At 44.0% G+C, this 23,055-nt stretch overlaps 1 protein-coding gene across 2 annotated transcripts in view; it reads right to left on the minus strand.

Moving 5' to 3' along the window:
- The window catches only part of mrpl45 (mitochondrial ribosomal protein L45), a 48,401-nt gene extending 30,958 nt beyond the window's left edge, over window positions 1-17,443 (minus strand). Inside the window, exons 1-2 of one of the 2 annotated variants that reach the window (XM_047043895.1) lie at window positions 17,334-17,443; window positions 5,291-5,486 (exon numbers count right to left, since the gene is read on the minus strand). In XM_047043895.1, the coding sequence (XP_046899851.1) occupies window positions 5,291-5,486; window positions 17,334-17,396 (259 nt within the window). In that variant the 5' untranslated portion in view covers window positions 17,397-17,443. The remainder of the gene's footprint in view (window positions 1-5,290; window positions 5,487-17,333) is intronic. The other variant, XM_047043898.1, reaches the window with a different exon arrangement.
- Window positions 17,444-23,055: the final 5,612 nt, after the last annotated feature.

Below are 23,055 nucleotides of genomic sequence, written 5' to 3' on the forward strand. Positions count from 1 at the left end.
ATTAAGTAAATTGTTGACGTCGCAGTTACGGACTAGCAACGTCACAAAATTACGTTGCTAGGAGGTTGCGGTTACGGACTGGCAACGTCGGAAAATCACAAGATGACGTTGCGGCAACCTACTGGCGCCCCACAGATGCACGGTCCCGCAACGTCGCCAAAGACGTTGCGGCAACGTATGTTTGGTCATCGCGTGACGTTGCGACAACGTCAGGGCAACGTAAATGTGTTAGCTGGGTAAGGATGTCAATTGTTAGGGCTGGGCAGTATGGCCTAAAATGTATATCACGGTATAATTCGTAAGCACTGACGGTATCGGTATTTATCACGATATATTAGTTATTCTTAAAACTCGGACAGATTTGGATTGGGTAACTCCGGTGTGTCACTGTCACAAGTTGAATTTTCAAGATTTTGCAGCGTTTAATTGCCACGGAAGATCGACTCAGTAGCCTACGCATTCAACAGTAGCCTATGTTTATGGGATCGCAAAAAAAATTAAATATTTGTAGAGTTAGCTCTAGCTATAAACAATTATTATATGGCTGAATACTCGATTCTGTTGGCCTACAATAAACATACATTTCACAATTCTATTCACATTCTATTCACACAATTTCACATTGGATTTGTGAAACGCATTCTGGTAGATTCATTTTCGCGCACATGCATGGCTTTCAGGTGGTGAAAGAAATTGCTAGTGTGTCCAACTTTGGCTAGCACAATTCGACAACAACTTACAGAGTAGGCTACTGTTTGTTGGTCGATGTCGGATAACTTGAAACCAAATCATTCCCAAACGACAGAGGCTCAATTTTTTTAATACCAATTCTTCTTTGTCTGGCAAATCAACCCCACTGGCGTTATTTTCAGACATCATTAACGCTTGCTTACACTTACCAACAGAAGCAGTTTACTCATATGAATGTTTGCTTCCTCTGGAGTTGCGCTAGCATGTTTGTTGACTCATTGGCTGGCACAATGCGTGCAGCGTCCTGCTGCATGTTTTTTTTGTAAAAGATACAAATTTGAACTAGCCCACTAGGCAGTATCACTTGACTTATATTTTATACCAAACAGAAACACTTTACTAATACATTTATTAATATATTGTGATATCCATGATATGGCAAAATCCATATCATGCCACAACAATACCGGTATTCGCGTATTCTTCTAGAACAATTTAGATCGTTGGTGCACTATGGACTGGGATTGCAGAGATCTTGTATTCCAACAGTGAAGCTGTGTCCTGTTTATTAGTGTGCTTGCTATCAAGCAAGACGCACAATTGTTCTCACATATACATTTTGGATTCTTCCGGCAGGAGGAAATCTAATTGTAATTGTTAGAATTATTATTATTACCTCCCTAAAGGCCGGTAGACAAAATTGACCTCCCATTTATTTTCAATGGAGGTCACATGAGGCAGTGTGAGCAAGAGAAGCAAACCCTATTCCGCGTTTATTTGGGCATTTGTGGTCGAGCAATGTCTGTATGCCAGTCAGAAACTAGCTAGCTAGCACAGTATATGGAAGGAAGTAAATGCTATTCCCAGCACCACACAGAGCCGCTCACAAGGAGCAAATAAGCGTATTCAGACACATTTTTATGCTGCCAGTGGATCAAGTGTAATCGACAGGCAATCAGGTGTAAATAACAAGGGCAACGGTGCGCACACTTAACTGTGTGACAACAGCTTTATCTCACGCGACCATTTTTTTTTTTTACTCATGGGGTGGAAATGTCATCATTTTTGCAATTAGGGCTTCTAGCACCACCTATGGGCAATGGTGGGTCATTTGTAGTGTGCAAGTCACTTGTGGCCTATAGTTTCAATGTGCCAAGTTTTTTCCATTGGGATACCAAACTGAAATGCAATAAAATGCCTTGACCTGCCTTAATATCTTCGCCGTCCAAACGCTGATTGGATTTCTGAAAACTGCCAGATACTCATGAGAACATGAGCTAAAAGCACATCAAATTAATGAAGGGGTTACTGGGCGTGACTAATAAATGTATCATCATCATCCATTTGAGAGGAACCAGAAAGTTTACCATGGGAGATTTCCTGCAGTATTAGATTGACTGCTTCAAATTTAAATCTGAGGCCATATTTTGAGTAAAGGCAAGTTTAACATTTTGTCAATTAAGTCAAAACTTGAGTTGCGAAGCATTTGTTTGTAGGAGTAACGCAAGTTTTTCAGGACCAAATTGCATGATCCGGCTTCTGCATTCTTGACAGGCAGCTACTGACCAGCCTCGTTTTTTTTTCTGTGAAACTTGCTAAATAAAAATTAGCTAGCTACACTATGTAACCTTTAAGCTAAACATCTATAACTTATTTGGCAAACTTCGTCGAATGTGGAAGAAAGTCTAAGGTTTTCAGTTATGGAGACAACTACGACTCCAACTCTTGTCTGACAACTCAGGGCTCATGTGAGCGGCTATCCACGTTGTAGGTAAGGAAAAGTGCATTCAACATGTCAGCTTGTCTCATACGCCCTCTTTATCATCTGGTAATTGATCCTAGTCCTTGCCCCTATTGTAGCCCTGCATGTTTTTAGATGATCTGCTCCAAACGACTGGGTTGACAAAACCAAAGTTGGAAGCAAGATACCACTAATAAGTGTGTCCTGCACCTCCCCCCACCTGTCACTGAAGGTAAGCAATGCTGCTGTTGCTAGCCAACCTTCACTGAGGGGATTGTTTGAATGCACCGGAATTGAAAAATGTTTATTCATGTACATTTGAGACCACACATTCGTAGATATAGGCCTGGGCTACATTTCAACTTCGTTGCTTGGCCACCGACGAGAGAGGGTACACAATTTCTGGGGAAATTGTGGGATGTGCTTGCGTCGGTTGCAGATTGGTACATTTTGTTAGTGAAAATTATATTTCTGTATATTTTTGATAAATATGTATACTTACTATTTATGAAGATAAAAAGCATACATTTGTTGCTGCTTATTTACACTTACTACTAAGATACTAATAGCTTGACGTTGTCATACTCATAATTCTAGTCAGAATATGAGTCTGAAAACTCTCCGTTGGGCTGTGACTACGGGGCGTGTTTCAACCGAACTCGTAAAACAAATGCCTCTTCGCTCAATTGGATAGACCTACAACCAATCAGAGCAACGTAATATGTTGTTTGTTGAAAACGAATTCAACCCAAGCGCTCTTTCGTGACGTTGTTGATTACGTTACTGTTGATCATCTGTCCATCAGTGAGACTTAAAGTAAGTACAGGGACATTCCCCCAGAGGCAAGTAGGGTGAAGGACACAATTTTGCACGGCCGGGAATCGAACCGGCAATCTTCTGATTAATAGCCCGACTCCTTAACCGCTCAGCCATCTGACCCTGACAGATGCAAGAGGGAATGGTGATAGGTTATGTTGCAGCCTCACAGATGCATCAAAACAAAGAAATTGGGCAATCCTGTGTGAACATTTTCCTAATCTACATCTGCCAACAAGATATTTCATACCTTATTCCTGATCACCCTATACGAAGACATGTATTGTACACTTGAAAAACCCTGACTTAAATCAATTGGACCTATGGTTCATGAGGGGAAGATTTTTGTAGGTTTTCACTGTAAAGCAAAATCTATCATGGCGGACGTTATAGGTCCTTGAGGCTTTTTTGTTCCACATGATTTCTCATGTGGAACAAAAAAGCCTCAAGGAGGAATTAGATACAATAGCGAGTTGAATAGCAAATAAGGCATGTACGCCAAGTTGCAGAAGAATTGCAGCAATGGGGTGAAAATGCCATGGCTTGTGGCTCCCCTTAAAGTCAAATGTGGCATGACCAGGGACTTTGAGATATTGGGGCGCAAGGAGAAGATAAATAAGAATAATAATACTAACAGGTTCCTCCTACCGGTAAATAGCCTATAATTTGACAGTATGTTTAACGACAATATTAGCTAGCTATCCAGCCATGTCAAGATTTTCACAAATAAAGCAAATCAACCTCTGGCCTACAGTCAGCTGCAGCCTGAATTAGATACAATAGCGAGTTGAATAGCAAATAGGATTGTAAGAGACTAACCAGGTCCATATTTTGACATTAAAACAGCATTCGGCCTTCATTTATAAGGCAATCCTTGGTCTGCTCCCAAACTACCTGTGTGTTTTCATCATGCAGAAAAGTGCCTGACAACACTCCTTGCGTTCTCAGGACTTCTTAATGCTCGCGGTCCCAAATGCCAGAACGGAAATGGGAAAAAGGGCTTTTATATTATGGGCACCCTTATCATGGAATTTGTTGCAGAATGATTTAAAGCTCAAATAACTGATACCACTTCCTGCTTTTAAATCTAAAATGAAAGAAATGGACGCAGGGTCCCAAAAATGTCAATGTTTTTAAATTACCCAGATCACGTAACTGACTTAATTTTAAATAATTTGTATAATTTTTTACCAGTCAAAAAACCTTGTCAATATGATATGCAATAGACTTTATTCAAAATTGTATTCAAAAACGTAATTGAGGATTGCATTGTCATTTGCACATTGAATTGCAATTTGACAACTGCTTTTCTATTTGAATTGCAGATTGCATTGCCACTTTGCACATTGAATTGCCATTTGAAAAATGCATTGCCGTTTGAATTAAGAGTCTAATAAACTTCCATATGCAACAAGAGTCTATGGGTATTTATGGATGAACATGTTTACTTGATTGGGTCGTTTCGACCTTTGACAATGTAACCAGACCATATTTGTTGGGATGTTTTATTAGTGGACAGCCGTGAGGCTTGATCGGTTTTCTTTTGGTTTGTTGACATGTTGGTGGTCGGACAAAGATGTTGATTGTACCTACTGTTCACTCCATCTTGAAATGATTTACATCAATATGATCACAAGAATTGTAGCTTTCCAACGACATATGGCATGTGTACCAATATCAAACAAATTATTTTCTGTGAAATATTTTAAACTCACTATTAACTTCATGAATAAAACTTCTTGATTGGATTTTTATTAGTCCGATAAGAAAATGTGGCCGATAAATTAGGGATTATTTCCGCCCGTCATCCGTCCGGGTGGACATTTTCACACTATTTTACCAGTGAAACACATTGTACTATGTAGGCTACATTATTTTGGTCTACAGTAGATGTCCCTGAAAAAAGCTTGAGAAATACCAAATCTTCCAAAGACATCTAGCTTGAAAATCTATGTCAAAATATTACATACATTGGATGTCCATCTAACCCTTGTATCAAAGTCTCAATGATAAAAACATTGCAAGGTAAAACATTTTTTTTACCTGTGCAGGCAATATTGATGGCTCTCTCCATGTACTCCTGCTTTATTATAATCCCTGCTGCTCTGGCTTTAGCCGCCTGGTCTACCTGGGTCTTCCCTTTTATACCCACAGCAGGTGGAATGAAGTAGCGCTTCTTTGTCCGGACTGACACCACAAAGGGCAGGGGAAAACGCATATCCAAAGAAACCACTGCATTCTGAATGGATGGAATGTGGAAGAAGAACATAATTAGGCATACTTCATGTAGATTCAGAATTACAGTGTGAGATTTGTGAGTTAATTTCCATTTAGAAAGACTAATGGTACAGCACAACTACATAGATCACCTTCAAAAGGTCATATCTCACCCAAAACAGTTAACTCATGCTTCAAAACCAAATCATTTTCCCATATAAATAGTCAGTGCCCTCAAAATGAAAAGTTCCTTCTCGATTGCTTTGGCTCATCTCTCGAAAAAAATTTGAACATTCTCAAACCTTTAAATACATTTGCCAAAATAACCCAGATGGTTCAGCAAAACACCATGGAACACCTGCAAAGGGTCATCTCTTTCCTAAAACAGACAACTTATCAGTCAAAACTAAATCCTTCTCTCATACAAATAGTCAGTGCCCCCAAAATGAAAAGTCCCTTTGGCATTGTGTAAACACTGCAGGTCAAAATGTTTTGTCAGTATGGCAGTGGACCTTAGAAATATCCCTCATGTGCACTGTGCTACAGTTACTGTAGTAGATGTTTTCTTTCCAGAATACAATGTGTCTCAATCTACATTTAAATTTATTCATTTAACAGAAAAAACCAACCATGAAGAAATACAACAATGGTTCTCAGTTGCCCCTGCCCGGAAGCGGGTCACCGGGGCCCCCCCCTGGAGCCAGGCCCGGGGGTGGGGCTCGATGGCGAGCGCCTGGTGGCCGGGCCTTTTCCCATGGGGCCCGGTCGGGCACAGCCCGAAGAGACAACGTGGGACCCTCTTCCAGTGGGCTCACCATCCGCAGGAGGGGTCATGGGGGTCGGGTGCAGTGTGAGACGGGCGGCGGCCGAAGGCGGGGGCCTTGGCGGTCCGATCCTCGGCTGCAAAAGTTAGCTTTAGGGACGTGGAACGTCACCTCGCTGGCGGGAAAGGAGCCTGAGCTGGTGCGCGAGGTAGAGAGTTTCCGGCTAGATATAGTCGGCCTCGCCTCGACGCACAGCGTGGGCTCCGGAACCAGTCTCCTTGAGAGGGGCTGGACTCTCTTCCACTCTGGAGTTGCCCTTGGTGAGAGGCGTCGAGCTGGGGTGGGAATACTGGTTTCCCCTCGGTTCGGCGCCTGTACATTGGGGTTCACCCCGGTGGACGAGAGGGTAGCCTCCCTCCGCCTTCGGGTGGGGGGACGGGTCCTCACTGTCGTTTGTGCTTATGCACCAAACGGCAGCTCAGAGTACCCACCCTTTTTGGAGTCTCTGGGGGGGGTGCTGGAAAGCGCTCCTCCTGGGGATTCCCTCGTCCTCCTGGGGGACTTCAATGCTCATGTGGGCAATGACAGTGAGACCTGGAGGGGCGTGATTGGGAGGAACGGCCCCCCCGATCTGAACCCGAGTGGTGTTTTGTTGTTGGACTTCTGTGCTAGACACGGTTTGTCCATAACGAACACCATGTTCAAGCATAAGGGTGTCCATATGTGCACCTGGCACCAGGACACCCGAGGTCTCAGTTCGATGATCGACTTTGTAGTCGTGTCGTCGGACTTGGGGCCGCATGTCTTGGACACTCGGGTGAGGAGAGGGGCGGAGCTGTCAACTGATCACCACCTGGTGGTGAGTTGGCTTCGATGGTGGGGGAGGACGCCGGTCAGGCCTGGCAGGCCCAAACGTAATGTGAGGGTCTGCTGGGAACGTCTGGCGGAACCCTCTGTCAGAAGGAGCTTCAACTCCCACCTCCGGGAGAGCTTCGATCATGTCTCGGGGGGGGCCGGGGACATTGAGTCCGAATGGGCCATGTTCCGGGCCTCCATTGTTGAAGCGGCTGACCGGAGCTGCGGCCGCAGGGCGGTCGGTGCATGTCGCGGCGGTAACCCTCGGACCCGGTGGTGGACTCCGGAGGTGAGGGATGCCGTCAAGCTGAAGAAGGAGGCCTATCGGACTTTATTGGCTGGTAGGACTCCAGAGGCAGCTGATGTGTACCGGCAGGCCAGGCGGAACGCGGCTTTGGCGGTCGCGGAGGCAAAAACCCGGGCATGGGAGGAGTTCGGCGAGGCCATGGAGAATGACTTCCGAACGGCTTCAAAAAGGTTCTGGACCACCATCCGGCGGCTCAGGAGGGGGAAGCAGTGCTCTGTCAACACTGTATACGGTGGGGATGGTGCGCTGCTGACCTCGACGGGGGACGTCCTGGATCGGTGGAAGGAATACTTCGAAGACCTCCTTAATTCCACCAACACGCTTTCCGACGTGGAGGCAGAGTCTGGGGACATCGGGGGGGGCCCTTCTATCTCTGGGGCTGAGGTCGCCGAGGTGGTTGAAAAGCTCCGCGGTGGCAGGGCCCCTGGGGTGGATGAGGTCCGCCCGGAGTTCCTTAAGGCTCTGGATGTTGTAGGGCTGTCTTGGTTGACACGACTCTGCAACATCGCGTGGACATCGGGGACAGTGCCTCTGGACTGGCAGACCGGGGTGGTGGTTCCCCTCTTTAAAAAGGGGGACCGGAGGGTGTGCTCCAACTTTAGGGGGATCACACTCCTCAGCCTCCCTGGGAAAGTCTATTCAGGGGTCCTGGAGAGGAGGGTCCGTCGGATTGTCGAACCTCGGATTCAGGAGGAGCAATGTGGTTTTCGTCCTGGCCGTGGAACAGTGGACCAGCTTTATACCCTCCGCGGAGTCCTGGAGGGTACATGGGAGTTCGCCCAACCAGTCTACACATGTTTTGTGGATTTGGAAAAGGCGTTCGACCGTGTCCCTCGGGGGCTCATGTGGGGGGTGCTCCGAGAGTACGGGGTACCGGATTTCCTGATCGGGGCTGTCCGGTCCCTGTACGACCGGTGCCAGAGTTTGGTCCGCATTGCCGGTAGTAAGTCGAACTTGTTTCCGGTGAGGGTTGGACTCCGCCAGGGCTGCCCTATGTCACCGATTCTGTTCATTACCTATATGGACAGAATTTCTAGGCGCAGCCAGGGTGTTGAGGGGGTCCGGTTTGGTGACCTCAGGATCGGGTCGCTGCTTTTTGCGGATGATGTGGTCCTGTTGGCTTCATCGGGCCGTGACCTTCAGCTCTCACTGGAGCGGTTCGCAACCGAATGTGAAGCGGCTGGGATGCGAATCAGCGCCTCCAAATCTGAGGCCATGGTAATCGACCGGAAAAGGGTGGAGTGCCATCTCCGGGTCGGGGAGGAGATCCTGAACCAAGCGGAGGAGTTCAAGTATCTCGGGGTCTTGTTCACGAGTGAGGGAAGAATGGAGCGCGAGGTCGACAGGCGGATCGGTGCGGCGTCCGCAGTGATGCGGGCTCTGCATCGGTCCGTCGTGGTGAAGAAGGAGCTGAGTCGAAAGGCGAAGCTCTCTATTTACCAGTCGATCTACGTTCCTACCCTCACCTATGGTCACGAACTATGGGTAGTGACCGAAAGAACGAGATCGCGAATACAAGCGGCCGAAATGAGCTTTCTCCGTAGGGTGTCCGGGCTCTCCCTTAGAGATAGGGTGAGAAGCTCGGTCATCCGGGAGGGGCTCAGAGTAGAACCGCTGCTCCTCCGCGTCGAGAGGAGCCAGCTGAGGTGGCTCGGGCATCTGATTAGGATGCCTCCTGGACGCCTCCCTGGTGAGGTGTTCCGGGCACGTCCCACTGGGAAGAGGCCCCGGGGAAGACCCAGGACACGCTGGAGGGACTATGTCTCTCAGCTGGCCTGGGAACGCCTTGGGGTCCCCCAGGAAGAGCTGGCGGAAGTGGCCGGGGGGAGGGAAGTCTGGGCCTCCCTGCTTAGGTCGCTGCCCCCGCGACCCGATCCCCGGACAAGCGGCAGATGACGACGACGACATTTAACAGATGCTTTCATCCAAAGCGACTTCCAAGAGAGCTTTACAAGAGTGCATAGGTCACTGATCATACAGTAACAACGCGATAGCCCCAAACATTTCGGGTAGCCAAAACATGAAGCATACATAGTGAAAAACCCAAATACAGAAAGTGCCAAAGAGAAGAACCATAAGATCATGTAGCCAAACAAGTTACAACTAAACAAAATGAACCTCAAAAGTGCAAGAGTGCACCTGTAGAAAAGCAAGCAACAAAACTGTAATGTATGCTTCATGTTTTGGCTAACCACAATGTTTTTGTGGCTATCTCATTGTTTAGGATCATTGACCTATGCACTTTTGTAAAGCAGACAGCTTGGAAGTCGCTTTGGATAAAAGCGTCTGCTAAATGAATACATGTAAAATGTAAATGTGTATCAAACAGAAGAAAAGATTACAGTAATTCAAAAGTAGCCTACAAGGTTTCACATCACATATTGCACTTACACTGCCATGGAAATTGTTACTGTAATTGCCATACATCATGGTTACTGTTACAGGAAATGTGTACAGCACAATATACTTTCATACAATAAGCACATCAAAACTGACATTATGTATAACCTACACTAGTAGTATGAGTAACCACAGTAAGTTTCAGGCAAGTGACCCCCTCCTAGTCAGAGTTGCAGAGGGTGCATTTCATGGCAAGAAGGAAACACATACAGTAAGAAAGTAAAGCAAAGCTGGAGTTTCACTAGTTGTCGTCCTCACTGTCTGTCTGGCCACAGATTTCATTGACATCACATCTGATGTTCTCCCTTACGATGCAACAGGGGAAGAATTGTTGTTCATGCCGCAACAATCCCCTACACTGATCTGCTGTGACATCTTCACAAGCAGCATCCATTGCCTGGAGCAGGGACCTCTGGTTTTGAGCCCGATGCTCATAAACCCTCCACCTCCATGCAGAAAAAACCTCCTGGATAGGTTTAAGGAATGGGGAGTTAGGTGATATGAGCACCATTAGCATTCTTTGATGGGCAGTGAATCCTGATGAGCGGGTGACGGTGGAAGCTTACATTGTCCCACACAATGACAAATGTAAGAAAGTGGTCTCATGTAGAGGGATAAGATCGGAGTGCAGGCAGTCCAAGGACACCAGGAGTGTCTGGGTATTGTATGGGCCAAGACTGGGAATGTGGGTGACTACACCATTCTCTGAAATGGCAGCACAAACAGTGATGTTTCCCCCGAGCTGGCCTGGGACAAGCTCTAAATATTTGATGGAAGGATTTATACTCCTGGATAGCTCCTGTCAGCTAACTAAACTTACTGTGTGATTGGTGATCGGATGTGTCCCCTTGTTTAGTAAAGTTCTAGTTGCACCTGACAATGACTGTAAGCAGATGATCCAAGAGATCCATATTACAGTATATACTAGGGGTGTCACGATACCACAAATTCAGTAGTCGGTGCCAATACCATTAAAATAACACAATTCTCGATGCCAATTTCGATACCATGGTAAAAAAAAAGAGGATTGTCTAAGATTCCATGTAGGCTACTTGAACCATGAACTTCTTTAAAATATTTGAAAAATAGCAAAATGTCCTACAAAGACATACAAAACATGTGCAATAGCGCATAGCAAAAGATAATAAAGTGCAATTAAGCCATTCAGCTAACAAGATGAACATGACATGAGTTTACCTTCTAAGCTATGGGCTAACATTAAAACTACAGCTAACCTAAACTATGTACATAAGCCATTGTAACAGACGTGCCCACCATCTCAAACATCATGTAACGTGTATTTTAGTATGACAGATTAAACAAACAGGAAAAAGAGCATTCTTTGGATGTATTCAGAATTTCGCCGCAACTTCAACGAACATTGATTTATTTTGTATGATGCCAGATGTTAGCATCGGTGCTGCGCCTCTTCTGGAACTGAATCAGAACTTGCCTTGAATTTTTTTAACAAATCCAGATGACGATCTTTCAGGTGCTTAGCTAAATTGGAAGTATTCCCCCTTGGTCTGAAGACTGCGGTAGCATTTTTTGCATAATGGCTTCTGCGGATTAATTATAACGCCACGGTCATCTGCCTCAAACGCAAACTACTTTTTTTGCCTTTCTTGTCAACAAGTCGAAGCGGGGCGATCGCTAAAGCAGCAGTTGTCATCTTGTTTTTCTTAATGTAAACGTTGAATGGAACACTCCTGAAGGCGCAGAACCGATGCTAACATCTGGCATCGGCGCTCACGGTACTTACGGTGCTTCAAAAAAATGGGCATCGTCGGTGTTTTGTTATTTTAGCATCGGAAGGTACCGTAAGTATCGGTTCTCGTGACATCCCTAGTATATACCATTATGTTTTTTATGGTATTATGTGCCTGAAAGATTTTGACAGTGGAGTGAACTATTGTGCAGGTGATGATGTACTCAAGGAAATTATGCCAATATGTTTTGCAGAGAACAACCACTTGACTGAGAAATAACAGTCAGTTTAGACCAGCAAGATATTTTCAATTGATAGTTGGCCTAATTGAAGGCAATTATACCTAACCATTTCAAAGATGTGCTAAATCATTTGAAATGTGTGCAAACTGTAGGCAATTGCACTTGTAATTTACAAGGATATGCTAATACAATTGCAATTTGATTAAAGGAATGAACAATTCCAATCTGTTGTGAACAAGTGCCCAGCGGTTTGGAGGTTTGCACGTGTTGTTTTGAGAATGTCATTTCTGTTTCGTGAAATGAGCCAAACCAATTGAGAAAAACTGTAACCTACATACTAATTAACCATCAGCCATATTATAGATTTTTCTCAAAAAGAGAGAAGTTGTATTGGGACTTGTTCAAAATAAACTTTTTCAAAGCCTTTATGGTTGCAACAATTTATTTTTAACACAGTGTTTTTGTTATTATAATTAATGAAATTAATATAATGTATTTCATTAAAATGGGGGAGGCCCCGGTGACCTGATTTTCTCTGAAGGGAGGCTCACTGTCTTACACTTTAAAAACCCCTGGCCTAGGGTGAAACTGAGATCTCTACGTCAAAAGATTCAACTTCAAACTTGAGAAGCATTTGGACGTAAGGCTAATGATAATTGGCAGCAGGTAGATGCATACGTGTACTGGTTACCTAAAGGTTGGTTACCTAAAAGTTGCCAACTGTGTTTTTTTTGGCGAGCTACTTGTACCAAGTGATCAAGTGTCGGCAAGATCAGAGAGTGTCGTAACTCTTTTTATATGGCTCTGGCCCATTGGTTGCAAATCGTCACTCGCGCATCATTATGCTACGTTCACATCATGCAGTCGCGACTCCGTCACTTGCTTTCCATGTGAAATCAATGGTATGCTTAACTTCATCGCGCTGTTGTTCCATGTATTGACAACAGCCCGTCGTCACTCGGGCACTGTGCTCGTAAATTATTAAGTTCACACATACATATTTTTTGGCGCAAATGCGAGTGAAATGCTCGCACTGTAGAGCCCTGGAAGGGTGTCACGGAAGAAATAGAAGAAGTTGAATAAAGATTCAAAGAACAATACTTGGAATGCTGAAGTAGTATTCCAACAATAAACCCGTTTGTGCTCTTTTTTCCCCCCCTTGCTCAATTAGAATCGATAAGAGAATCAATAAGAAATCGAATTGATAAGCAGAAATTGTTAAAATCTTATCTCATCCCTAATCCTCAAACAAACTATCAATTATTTTAGATTTTTGAAACGGTTTGATCGGTACAGCCAATCAAAATCTGAGGGAAAGCCGGCAAACAGGAAGTTGGGTCGTATCACAGCAAATCTTTGATGGATTCAAAGCTGCATTTACTCAGGACCCTGTTCTGAGAATCGGTAGGCCTATCATTTAGAAACTTTTTTCGTTTTTGTAATGTTTTCTTAGCCTACCTAAATTCTGACTTGTCTGCCGAATCCAACACCTGAACTTTGTGTGCGCGCTGCAGTGGCTATTTGGCAAGCTCAGAAAAGCGCGCCGACTATGGAATTCTGCGGGCATCGGTTTGAGTTTTCAGTTTAACTGCTTTAAAGGGGCGATTGATTGCAAAACCGATTTTACCTTGTCATAGTTGAATAACGACGGTGGGTAAAATGAACATACAGTGAATATCAAAGTCCATTGACACCTCTTTCCTATGCAAATCTCAAAAAGAAAACATTTGTCTGTAAAACGCTAGCTTTTCAACAAAGCCACCGGTGTGACGTAGGATGGGGGACCGCCCTTTTTGGCTCTGGTCTGTATCTTTGTCACACCCCAAAATGTACATCCAGACCAGCCCGAGGTAGCATCTATCTCCGATACTAGTTTAGCTGCGCGCTGCTCTGTGTAGGCTACTTATAAGGAATTACAAAGAAGAACGTTTTGAATTATAACAAGGATATTGAAAATGGACCACGGTCGTAAATGCTGTGTTCCAGGCTGTACAGGGAAGGTTAACACTCACAGTCTTCCCAAGGAGCCAAACATTCGACAGGCATGGCTGCTGTTGTCTATGAAAAGATCCCGGCGAAGTTCGAGCACAGGGAGAAATGGCTTGAGTTGCCTGCCTTGTTGTAGCAAGTTTAGCAAATCGTTGTCACACATACATGAAATGTTGTTAATATAATTTATTGCCGTTATTTTAAAACGGATTTGATTATTCGTCAAAACTTTCATGACATGATGGCAAATATATTATGTTAAGCGCGAGCATAGATTGTTGACATGTCTATCTGGAGCAAAGACAAAGATTAATACTTTAACTGTTAACCACAATAGGAAATGATATATATTTAAATAATATATACAAATAATAACATGTCTTGTTAGATCACGTTATATCTATTAATAGACGTTTAGTTTTCTAGGTTGAACATATAAAACACCGGTCACATTTCGACACTGATGTGAAATTGAAGGCATTTCGTTTCAATATAAAGTTGACAGTAAGCTATGGTAAGTCTCCATTATGGAAGATTTCGGTTACCTAAATAACGATTAAGCTTTCTTTGCCTGGCGAGAACAACGACGGAGCTGTTAATTTTAACAGATTATTTCATCCGATACAATGCGTTTGAAATCATACTCATATCACCAAGAAAAAAAGCAACATATGTGATGAGTTCTATCTAGAATAGCCCTATATTTAGCCCTATAGCCTATTTCTAAAAAACAAGTGAAAATAATACTATACAGTGACAGAATACATTTCCGTCAAGTTTGCATCGTGTGTCTGATTCTCATTGGACTTGTACCCCATTCTGCCCACAGATTCTGCAACTGCAATGCCTTAGCTCACAAGCTCGTAACCATATAAATCTATGCTCGCGACTGGTTGTCGCAAAGTATGACGTGTACAGCTAGTTGCAAGCGTGCACGAGGTCTCGGAGCTAGGGAAAAAAATAGCTACTGTTTAAAGCTAGACCGGAAGACACGGAAGTGGAAAGATGGCCGTGTCCAGTCTCGCGCTCTCGCTTGCCTCACTGTGCCACTGAGCACTTTTCATATAAATGAATGGGGACGCCATCTTGGAAGACAAAGTAGCTTACTCTAGTTATATTTACTCTGTAGCTGTGTCTACCAGGGCTCGACATTAACTTTTTGAGGCACTTGTCCTTTGGACAAGTACATTAACGTTTCACTTGTCCATACACAAAAGTCACTTGTCCGGGTAAAGATGTATCATTTTATTTAAAAAAATAATTGTGTTGACATTTCTAGTTAGCTAGCGTCGGCAGTGATGTACCTAGCAAGTGTTAGCAGCATTTGTATTGGTTAAATGTACATAGTTAAATATCTGCTAATATTCATCTGTAAAGTAGGCTATACACCAGTGGCGATTTTAGACCCTTTTTAGGGGTGCTCAAGCACCCAAAAAAATTATAATATACACAAATATATTATTCTTTATTATCATTTGATGCTGGTAGTTCATGAAGAAAGGGACATCCTTAGTTTGTTTTCATTCATTCAATATTTTGAATAATAATACATAAATCTATTAATTGTTATCAAGTGAAATTTGGGATTTATATTAGCAAGGGGGTTTTGCACTTTTGCAAGGCACTGTATTCATGTCACATTCTAATTGGGGGCTGAGCACCCCTAGAGGTCTGATCCTAGAATCGCCCCTGCTCACAGGCTCTCACGCCAAACCTTGTACTTCTCACGCTGAGAAGGCAGCCAACCAAGTAGTCCTGCTAACAATGTAAACCATAATGGACAAGGTGCAGGCCCACGGAGTGAAGCAACATAGACACACGAACACCTGTGAAAGCTTGTCTCCGGGCTATTTGTCTTATTTCAGATACAGTATAAGTTTAGATAGCTTGCAAATACTGAGGATAGCCTACCGAAGTAGAGTTAGCCAATGTCGTGGCGATGCTAGCTAACGTTAGCAGTATAACATTTCACTGGGTCTTACAGCGTTGCTTGATTTACTGAATTTATTATGAAATATTATGTTCTACTAGCCATTTGCCTACTTGAGCAAGTCACAGTTTTTTAAAGCCCTGATAGTGTAACTGAGATGACACAGTAAATAACTCTTTCAAGTAATAAGCCCCCGTCCAAGTGTTTAGCATTAAATTAGCTGCACGGTCTGTAGAGATCTTGGGACGAAGCCACTTATTTTGTGTTTTGCTAATGCAGGATTCGGTCAAATGAAATCGGTAAAATAGACGTAATGATTGGAACATAACGTGAAGTAACATAGCATTTTATTTTGTTTGAGTTTTAACTTCTCCAGTGGGACAAGTAAAGTTCTCTTCCACTTGCCCTACAAAATATCCACTTGTCCCGGACAAGCGGACAAGCCTTAATGTCGAGCCCTGACTACTACCGCACACTTGTGCACTTCGAGCACTGACTTTCAGTGCTTAGGGCGCTTCACTCACAAAACCAGAAGAATTCAGTGCACTGAAAGTACCCGGATGGCGCACTGCAAACGGTCCAAAAAAACAGTGTACAACGATGGACACTACTCTCTCTAAACAGGCGCCATCTTGGCTACGTAGCGGAAAAGGAGGAGCCCTTTCGGCAGCTTTTTCCACTTGAGTGGAGAAGCGCGTTCATTTTGGCAGGTTTTGCGGGTGTGGCGAGCAGATTTGCGTCCGTCACTTCCACCAAGTGTTTAACGTAAGTGTTCCATTTGAGACAGCACTTATCAGCGTGGGAGTGCACTGATTATGTAAGTGCACTGTTTTGCAGGGCACTGTATTGCAGTGTACTTCATAAAGTGCGCAGTAGACACAGGCTATGACCACTAGCTACTGTCAAGTACCACTAGCTCCACTGGCACATACCACTAGGTGCCAGTAGAGGCACTGGCACGTACCACTAGTCACTGTCAGGTGCAAGTGAAGGCACTGGCATGTACCACTCGCTCCACTGTCACGTACCACTCGCTAGTACAGTACCGTACAGTTTCGGTTCCAACCGCTACTGCTCTTTCTCACAAACAGCTGATTAACGGCGGTAGCTTTTAGGTAAAACTAACAACCTTTAAAACGCCTAATATTTGCAAATATTGTTGATATTATTGTGCACAGGTGTTTTAGTATAGTGAATATGTAATTTAATTCCATTATTTCCACAGAAATAACTATTAAAACGTATTTCAGGAAAAACAATCAAACGGGTTTGTCCTCCCTACTAACCTAGTGCTACAGTAGCCTACTAATATGATCTGTATGTCGTGCAGTGGACGTCCAACGGTAGCCAATTCACTATTCAAAAGGTCCGTGCCTACTCGGCTAATAACTATAAGGCACTGTTTAGATTAATGTATCAATTACCTAAATGGCGGCCAGGAAATCCTATCGTGTGTGGAAATTGCTCCATCATCTCTAGCACGAATAAAACGACCGCACTCGCAATTGGCTGTGAGAAAGGGTGAAAACGAGCTGCCAATCGCAGACAACTAGAACGTTTGCCTAGATTCCCGTTGTACTACAAAATGACATGTCCACTTTACAAAAACACACTGCAAGCTATTGATAAGTTTGAAAGTACAGCGCGAAACACTTAATCGAAGAAATACATCACCTTCAAATTGCAGCATGACATCCGATGAAAAGGTAATAGCATGCTTCTTGTGGACATCGCCATTCTTTTTTGCGAACCGTGTCGAACTTCCGATGTGTCAAAGAATCAGACTGTAAAAAAAAAAAAAAAAGAAGAAAAAGGACGGTACAACAGCTCTGAAAAGCGAAGCCAAAACATCTCATCGCCTCCTGGTGGCCCGCCCCTCCATGTAAGCGGATGGGACATGAGCCAAACAAGAAAAACAAAATGTACGTCTAATTTGTTTTTCTCCAAAGATGATTTCTGTCATTTTAGGTAGTTCTTCTCTTATGTCTGTTCAAGTGCTAATTTTTCAGATCGGTTTGTTTTTAATTCGTTATTTGACAATATAAAAAGGGGTTATTGTTTTCTTGCTTGGGTCGGGCGAGAGCAGTAGCGGAGGGGGGGTGGAGGCGGGGGCGCCAAAAACCCCAGGCCCCGCACCTGAGGGGGCCCCCGTTTTATTCCATAATTTAGGGTGAACAGACGTCCTCTTTTACCCGGACATCCTCTTATCGAGCCCTAAAAAATGCGTCCGGCAGGGATTCCAAAATCGTCCGGGGTTTTGCCTCGTTGGATATTCGTGTTTCTCTGGGTCTTTCACCAACTATTGCGCCCTTTCAAGTTTCAGAAAGGGTATCTCCCTTACGTTCCACCTTCTTGCGCGAACTTTGACTGTAGAGAGAACTGTCATTTTGATGAGATAGTGTGGCATGCCCCCCCCCCCCCTCCCAGGGGCGGATCTACCGGGGTGGCATGGGGTTGCAAATGCCACCCTAAAAATAGCCTTGCCACCCCAGCTGCCACCCCGGTTAGCAGCTTTGTAAACAAAGAAAAGTTGCGGCTCATTGGACATTTGCGAGAGCAAATTTCTAATATTCCACTGCACTGCAGCACTAGAGACTCCAACCACCCTCCCCACTCCGCCGAGTCGGACATTTGCAAGAGCAAATTTCGAATATCCGAATTTCAAGTATATGCAGCAGAAACGACTCCATCCACCCACCCCACACCGCCACCAAAGTTGCTTTCATTTGAACACAAGGAAGGCGCAAACTGACAATAAAAGGCTCCAACTCAGCACGGACAGCAGACCACACAGGAGGAATGAGGTGTTAAGCAATTATCTATTGATGACTAATCATTTGAAAAGTGCAGGGCTAACGGGCGTTGCAACGTTACTTTTCCTGTTGAATTGAGGTTAATAACGTTAACTTGTGAATGCTTGGGAAAGCAGCAACAAAGATTACTGTGGTAAAGTTTGTTTGAAGTTCAATATTAAACAGATATTCCGACGCCCAGTATTGTGTTATTTTTACCGGTGCTTAGCACTGCTGCGACCGGTCGCTTAGCCAATGCTTTTGGCTGCCTAAACAATGCGTAAGTTTAGGGATCGTCAACAAATTACACATTTCAAGAGTCAATAGCTTTTTATCAACATGAACTAGGAGTGTCAAAAGTATGTTAAACTGTTGAAGAAGTATGCATTCATGCTGCACAGCCTCTATTTTGTTCATTTTAATCTCAGGTTATTAAAAAATATTTTTGTATTCAAAATAAATCTTCAAACATCCATAGCTTTTTGGTCATGTGACCTATAATCCTCAAATTCATTTCATTGTTCGCTGACTATGCATACATGTTGCACAGCCTTTAGTTTTTTCCTTTCACACACTTTTGCCACGGGGTGCCACCCCTAAAAATCTCCTGCCACCCTCTTGCCACCCCATGAATATTTTTCTAGATCCCTCCTCCGAAAAGAAACGTCCCTGTTTCGAAAGGACAGACAGACACGGCACAAAACCCAGGAACATAGGCAACACCATGCTGAGAACCTTCGACTTAAACCGTACCAGACCAAGGCCACCCCAATGCACACAAAGGACAACCCATGCTCCCCCAAATACACCAGAGATCACCGACACAACAAACAAAGGGCAGGAAGCCCACATAGAGAAAACACACAAACTCCCCCAAATATATCAGATTGACTGACATGTATCAGAGAGCAAGTGACCCACAAACAGAAAACACACATACTCCCCCAAATATACTAGATAGACTAATACATGTATCAGAGAGCACATGAGAAAAAATGACATGGACACAGTAAACTCAAATTCTGGTGAACGCAGGTAAGGCCAGGGTTTTTCCTGGGTCAAAATGGGTCTTCGGTGCTCCCCCCCCAAAAAATATATGTATATATATATTCTTTTTTTTCCTAATTAATATATTTATTCCCAGGTGTTTTACATCCCCCCCCCCCCACACACACACACACATGTTGGTCCTATTTCCCCTAAAGCAATCAAGTTAGGCTACTTAAAGACACCTTACACTCATACATGCACACTGCTTGCTTCATTTGATCTTGATAGGCTAAGCATTCTGTAGCCAATATTAACAATAAACCCACTTTTCATTAATTAAAACTACTTCAGCATAATAATGCACCTTAAATACAAACCTGAGCAAGGGCAGCAATAGCTATAGACGTGCTATTTAGCTAGCAGGGGAAGAATACAAACAACAATAATCACCAGTTAACTTGATTTAAATTTTAAGAACTATAGACTTATACAATAACAGGCTTAAATTAACTTACAACATACGTTATAGCAAACAGTACAATACCTGTCTATTCTGTGCACCCTCCTTCACCGACTGGTCGTAAAAGACTAGTAAGTTTTGTAAGTTTGGCATTTAATTCAGATTTTTATTTTTCCTACAGTTGTTCCAGGTAGTTCCTACCTGTTTGCAGCGGGCTCGCCGGTCTGTGTGACCACCTGACCTGCTTCGTCACGTCACTTACCTAGCTAACAAGAAAGCACAATTAAATATACTTTTCTTCATTTTCATATCACCTCTGGAAACACAGACAAGATAATAAGACCATAGTGTGCATCCCATGTAATTCAAATTGGATAAAAAAAATTAAAAAGGCGATGAGGCCTTTCCTCTGCGGAGCAACCTCCTGCGCCCCTTCCCTGGGACAAATCTCTCCAGGGAGAAGAGGCTTTTCAACTACCGCCTCAGCCGTGCCAGTTTGACAGTAGAGTGTGCCTTTGGCATACTCTCCAGCCAGTGGAGAATGTATCGGCGTGTCATTGGTGTCAACCCAGCAAAGGCGGAGGTTTGTGTGAAGGCCACTTGCATCCTCCACAATTACATCCGGAGGTCCAGGATAGGTGCCAGGGGATCTCCTGCAGCCAGTCCTGGTCAGGAGGGGTCTGCTGCTCTTCAGGAGGGTCCACGAGTGGGCAGCAACAATGCTGCGCGTGCTGCCATTCGTGTGAGAGATGCATTCACTGCATACTTCAATGCAGAGGGTGCAGTGCCCTGGCAGCAAAATGTCATATAGCCTGTGGCATTGAAAACCAAAGGTTCTTTTAAGAGCCACACATACTAATCACAAAAAAAGCAAACAGTTCCTAATGTTATTTTCATAAAATCAGTGTATGGTTGTGTAGTTTCTTATTATCTAATTTGCACTTACAAAAGCAGTAGCGAACATGTGCTCCTAAATAGTTAAATACTGAATAACAATACTGAACACCCTCCAGTCCAATCATTACAGATTCTTTGTGTATGTTTAAACAAAAATTATACCAACCATTCATAGTACCAATTACATAAAATGGACACAAGGTCTGTTAGTGAAATTTTTATTTTATATAGTAGGCCTGTCACTCTGTGGCCCTCAGCTCAGCCTCTGCCTCAAAAAACAAACGGTGGATGTTAAATTTCAGCTCAGAACGCTTGGCTGGTGGCATTCTCTTTAATGAAGGGAGGAGGCTTTAAAAAAAAGATCATCCTCGTCTTCCTGTTGTGGTGGTGGTGGTGGTTGAGGTGCAGGTGCTTGAATAGCTTCAAGCATCCTCTCCTCAAAATTTGTGAGCCTCTCCTTCCGCACCCTCTCCCTAGCCTGACTGTGAGAGGATGCTGGAGGCTGGCCCCTAATTACAAGGGAAACTCCAGCCTCACTGGCAGGCTCATCACTGGCCTGGGTGTCTTGCCCGTCTAGGGCGGCTGGGGGCTCTGGCCGGCTGGCTGGGGGCTCTGGCTGGCTGGCTGGGGGCTCTGGCTGGCTCGCTGGGGACTGGCTGGCTGGCTGGGGGCTCTGGCTCGCTGGGGAAGTTGCCACTTGTCTCCCTAAATTCAATATATGGAACTAGGAAGCTCATGGCCGCAGCGTACTTCCATGGTCTACCACTCCCTGCACCTGCTCCACTCCTGCACCGATCTTTCTCCTTATTTTTTTCTTTTTTGTATCCGGTCCTCAACGTCTTCCATTTCTTTTTTGCATACATCGACTAGAAAAAGAGGCATCAGACATAAACGTTGAAATGTGTAACCTTTTATTATATTACTCGAAATCTCTGCAAATCAATCGCTAGATTATGACTTGCCACTACACAGTCACTGTATGGAGCAAGTGGCTGCCAGCCACCACTTCATCATTGAATGTCAATCGTGTACCGGGTGAGCTAGCTAGACTATGCAGCTAGCACAGAATAAATTTACGTAATGTGAAGAAACTGAATTAAAGTACAAAATACACACCAGGGACGCCGACAACCTCAGCAAGCCTGCGCCGGACATTTTTTTTGTTTACGTCTCTGTAATCGAACAAAGACGTGTCTGACAATGACATTTTATGCATTTTGGATGTAACCGACATTATTTAAAATCTCGTGATGTTGATGAGCCTCCAGCGACTTTCCTATGGGACTTGGCACACAGTGTGCTGTCTATGAACTAGTTCAAATTTGAAAATAACTTCTACCACCAGGTGAAGGGCACAGCAATGGGTTCTCCATTTGCCCCAAACTACGCAAACCTGTTCATGGGCAAGTTTGAGATGGACTTTGTTTATTCCTCTGAAAATATATTTAACCACAGTCTGAAATGTTGGTTCCGATATATTGATGATGTCTTCTTTATCTTTAGTGGCACAGTGGAACAACTTAACCAATTCCATGAATTCCTGAACTCTAGACTAGACTCCATACGATTTACATTGGAACATAACATGTCCTCTATATCATTTCTCGATGTTCAGGTCTCTAGATCTACGGGGCAGGTTTTACAGACGTCAGTGTTTCGGAAACCCACAGACAAAATTACATTCAAAAAGCTACCACCCTCCCTCTATGAAAAAAAGCCTCCCATACAGTACATTTTTACGTATGAGGAGAATTTGCAGCACTGAAGTAGAATTTGAAGGTCAGGCCAACATCTTGAATGACCGTTTTATTTCCAAAGGCTATGATAAGATCAATCTGGATTCATGTTTGAATAAGGTACGCATCATAGAGCGAGAATCACTTTTCAAAAAGAAAGAACCCACTTCAAGAAACCGTATTGTCTTGTCTACGACTTTTTCACCCTCTCGTCTGAGGTCAAGTCTATAGTGAAAAAACATTGGCATATTCTAGCGACTCACAGATCGGCCAATCGTTCAAAAACCCTCCACTTTTTGCCTATAAAAGATTACCAAACTTGAGAGATTCGCTGGTGAGAGCAGACTCGCATACTCCGCCAACCAATTGGCTTACAAATCTTGATCCTGGCAATTTCCCCTTCAAGGGTTGCGTTAATTGTAATGCAATGATCAAGGGCAATTCTTTCCTACACCCGCGGACTGGCAAGTCACTTTCCGTGAGGGGGAGAATCACCTGCCGCACGTCTTTTGTCGTATACC

Source organism: Hypomesus transpacificus, chromosome 21 (assembly GCF_021917145.1).
Source record: "Hypomesus transpacificus isolate Combined female chromosome 21, fHypTra1, whole genome shotgun sequence".
NCBI lineage: Eukaryota > Metazoa > Chordata > Actinopteri > Osmeriformes > Osmeridae > Hypomesus > Hypomesus transpacificus.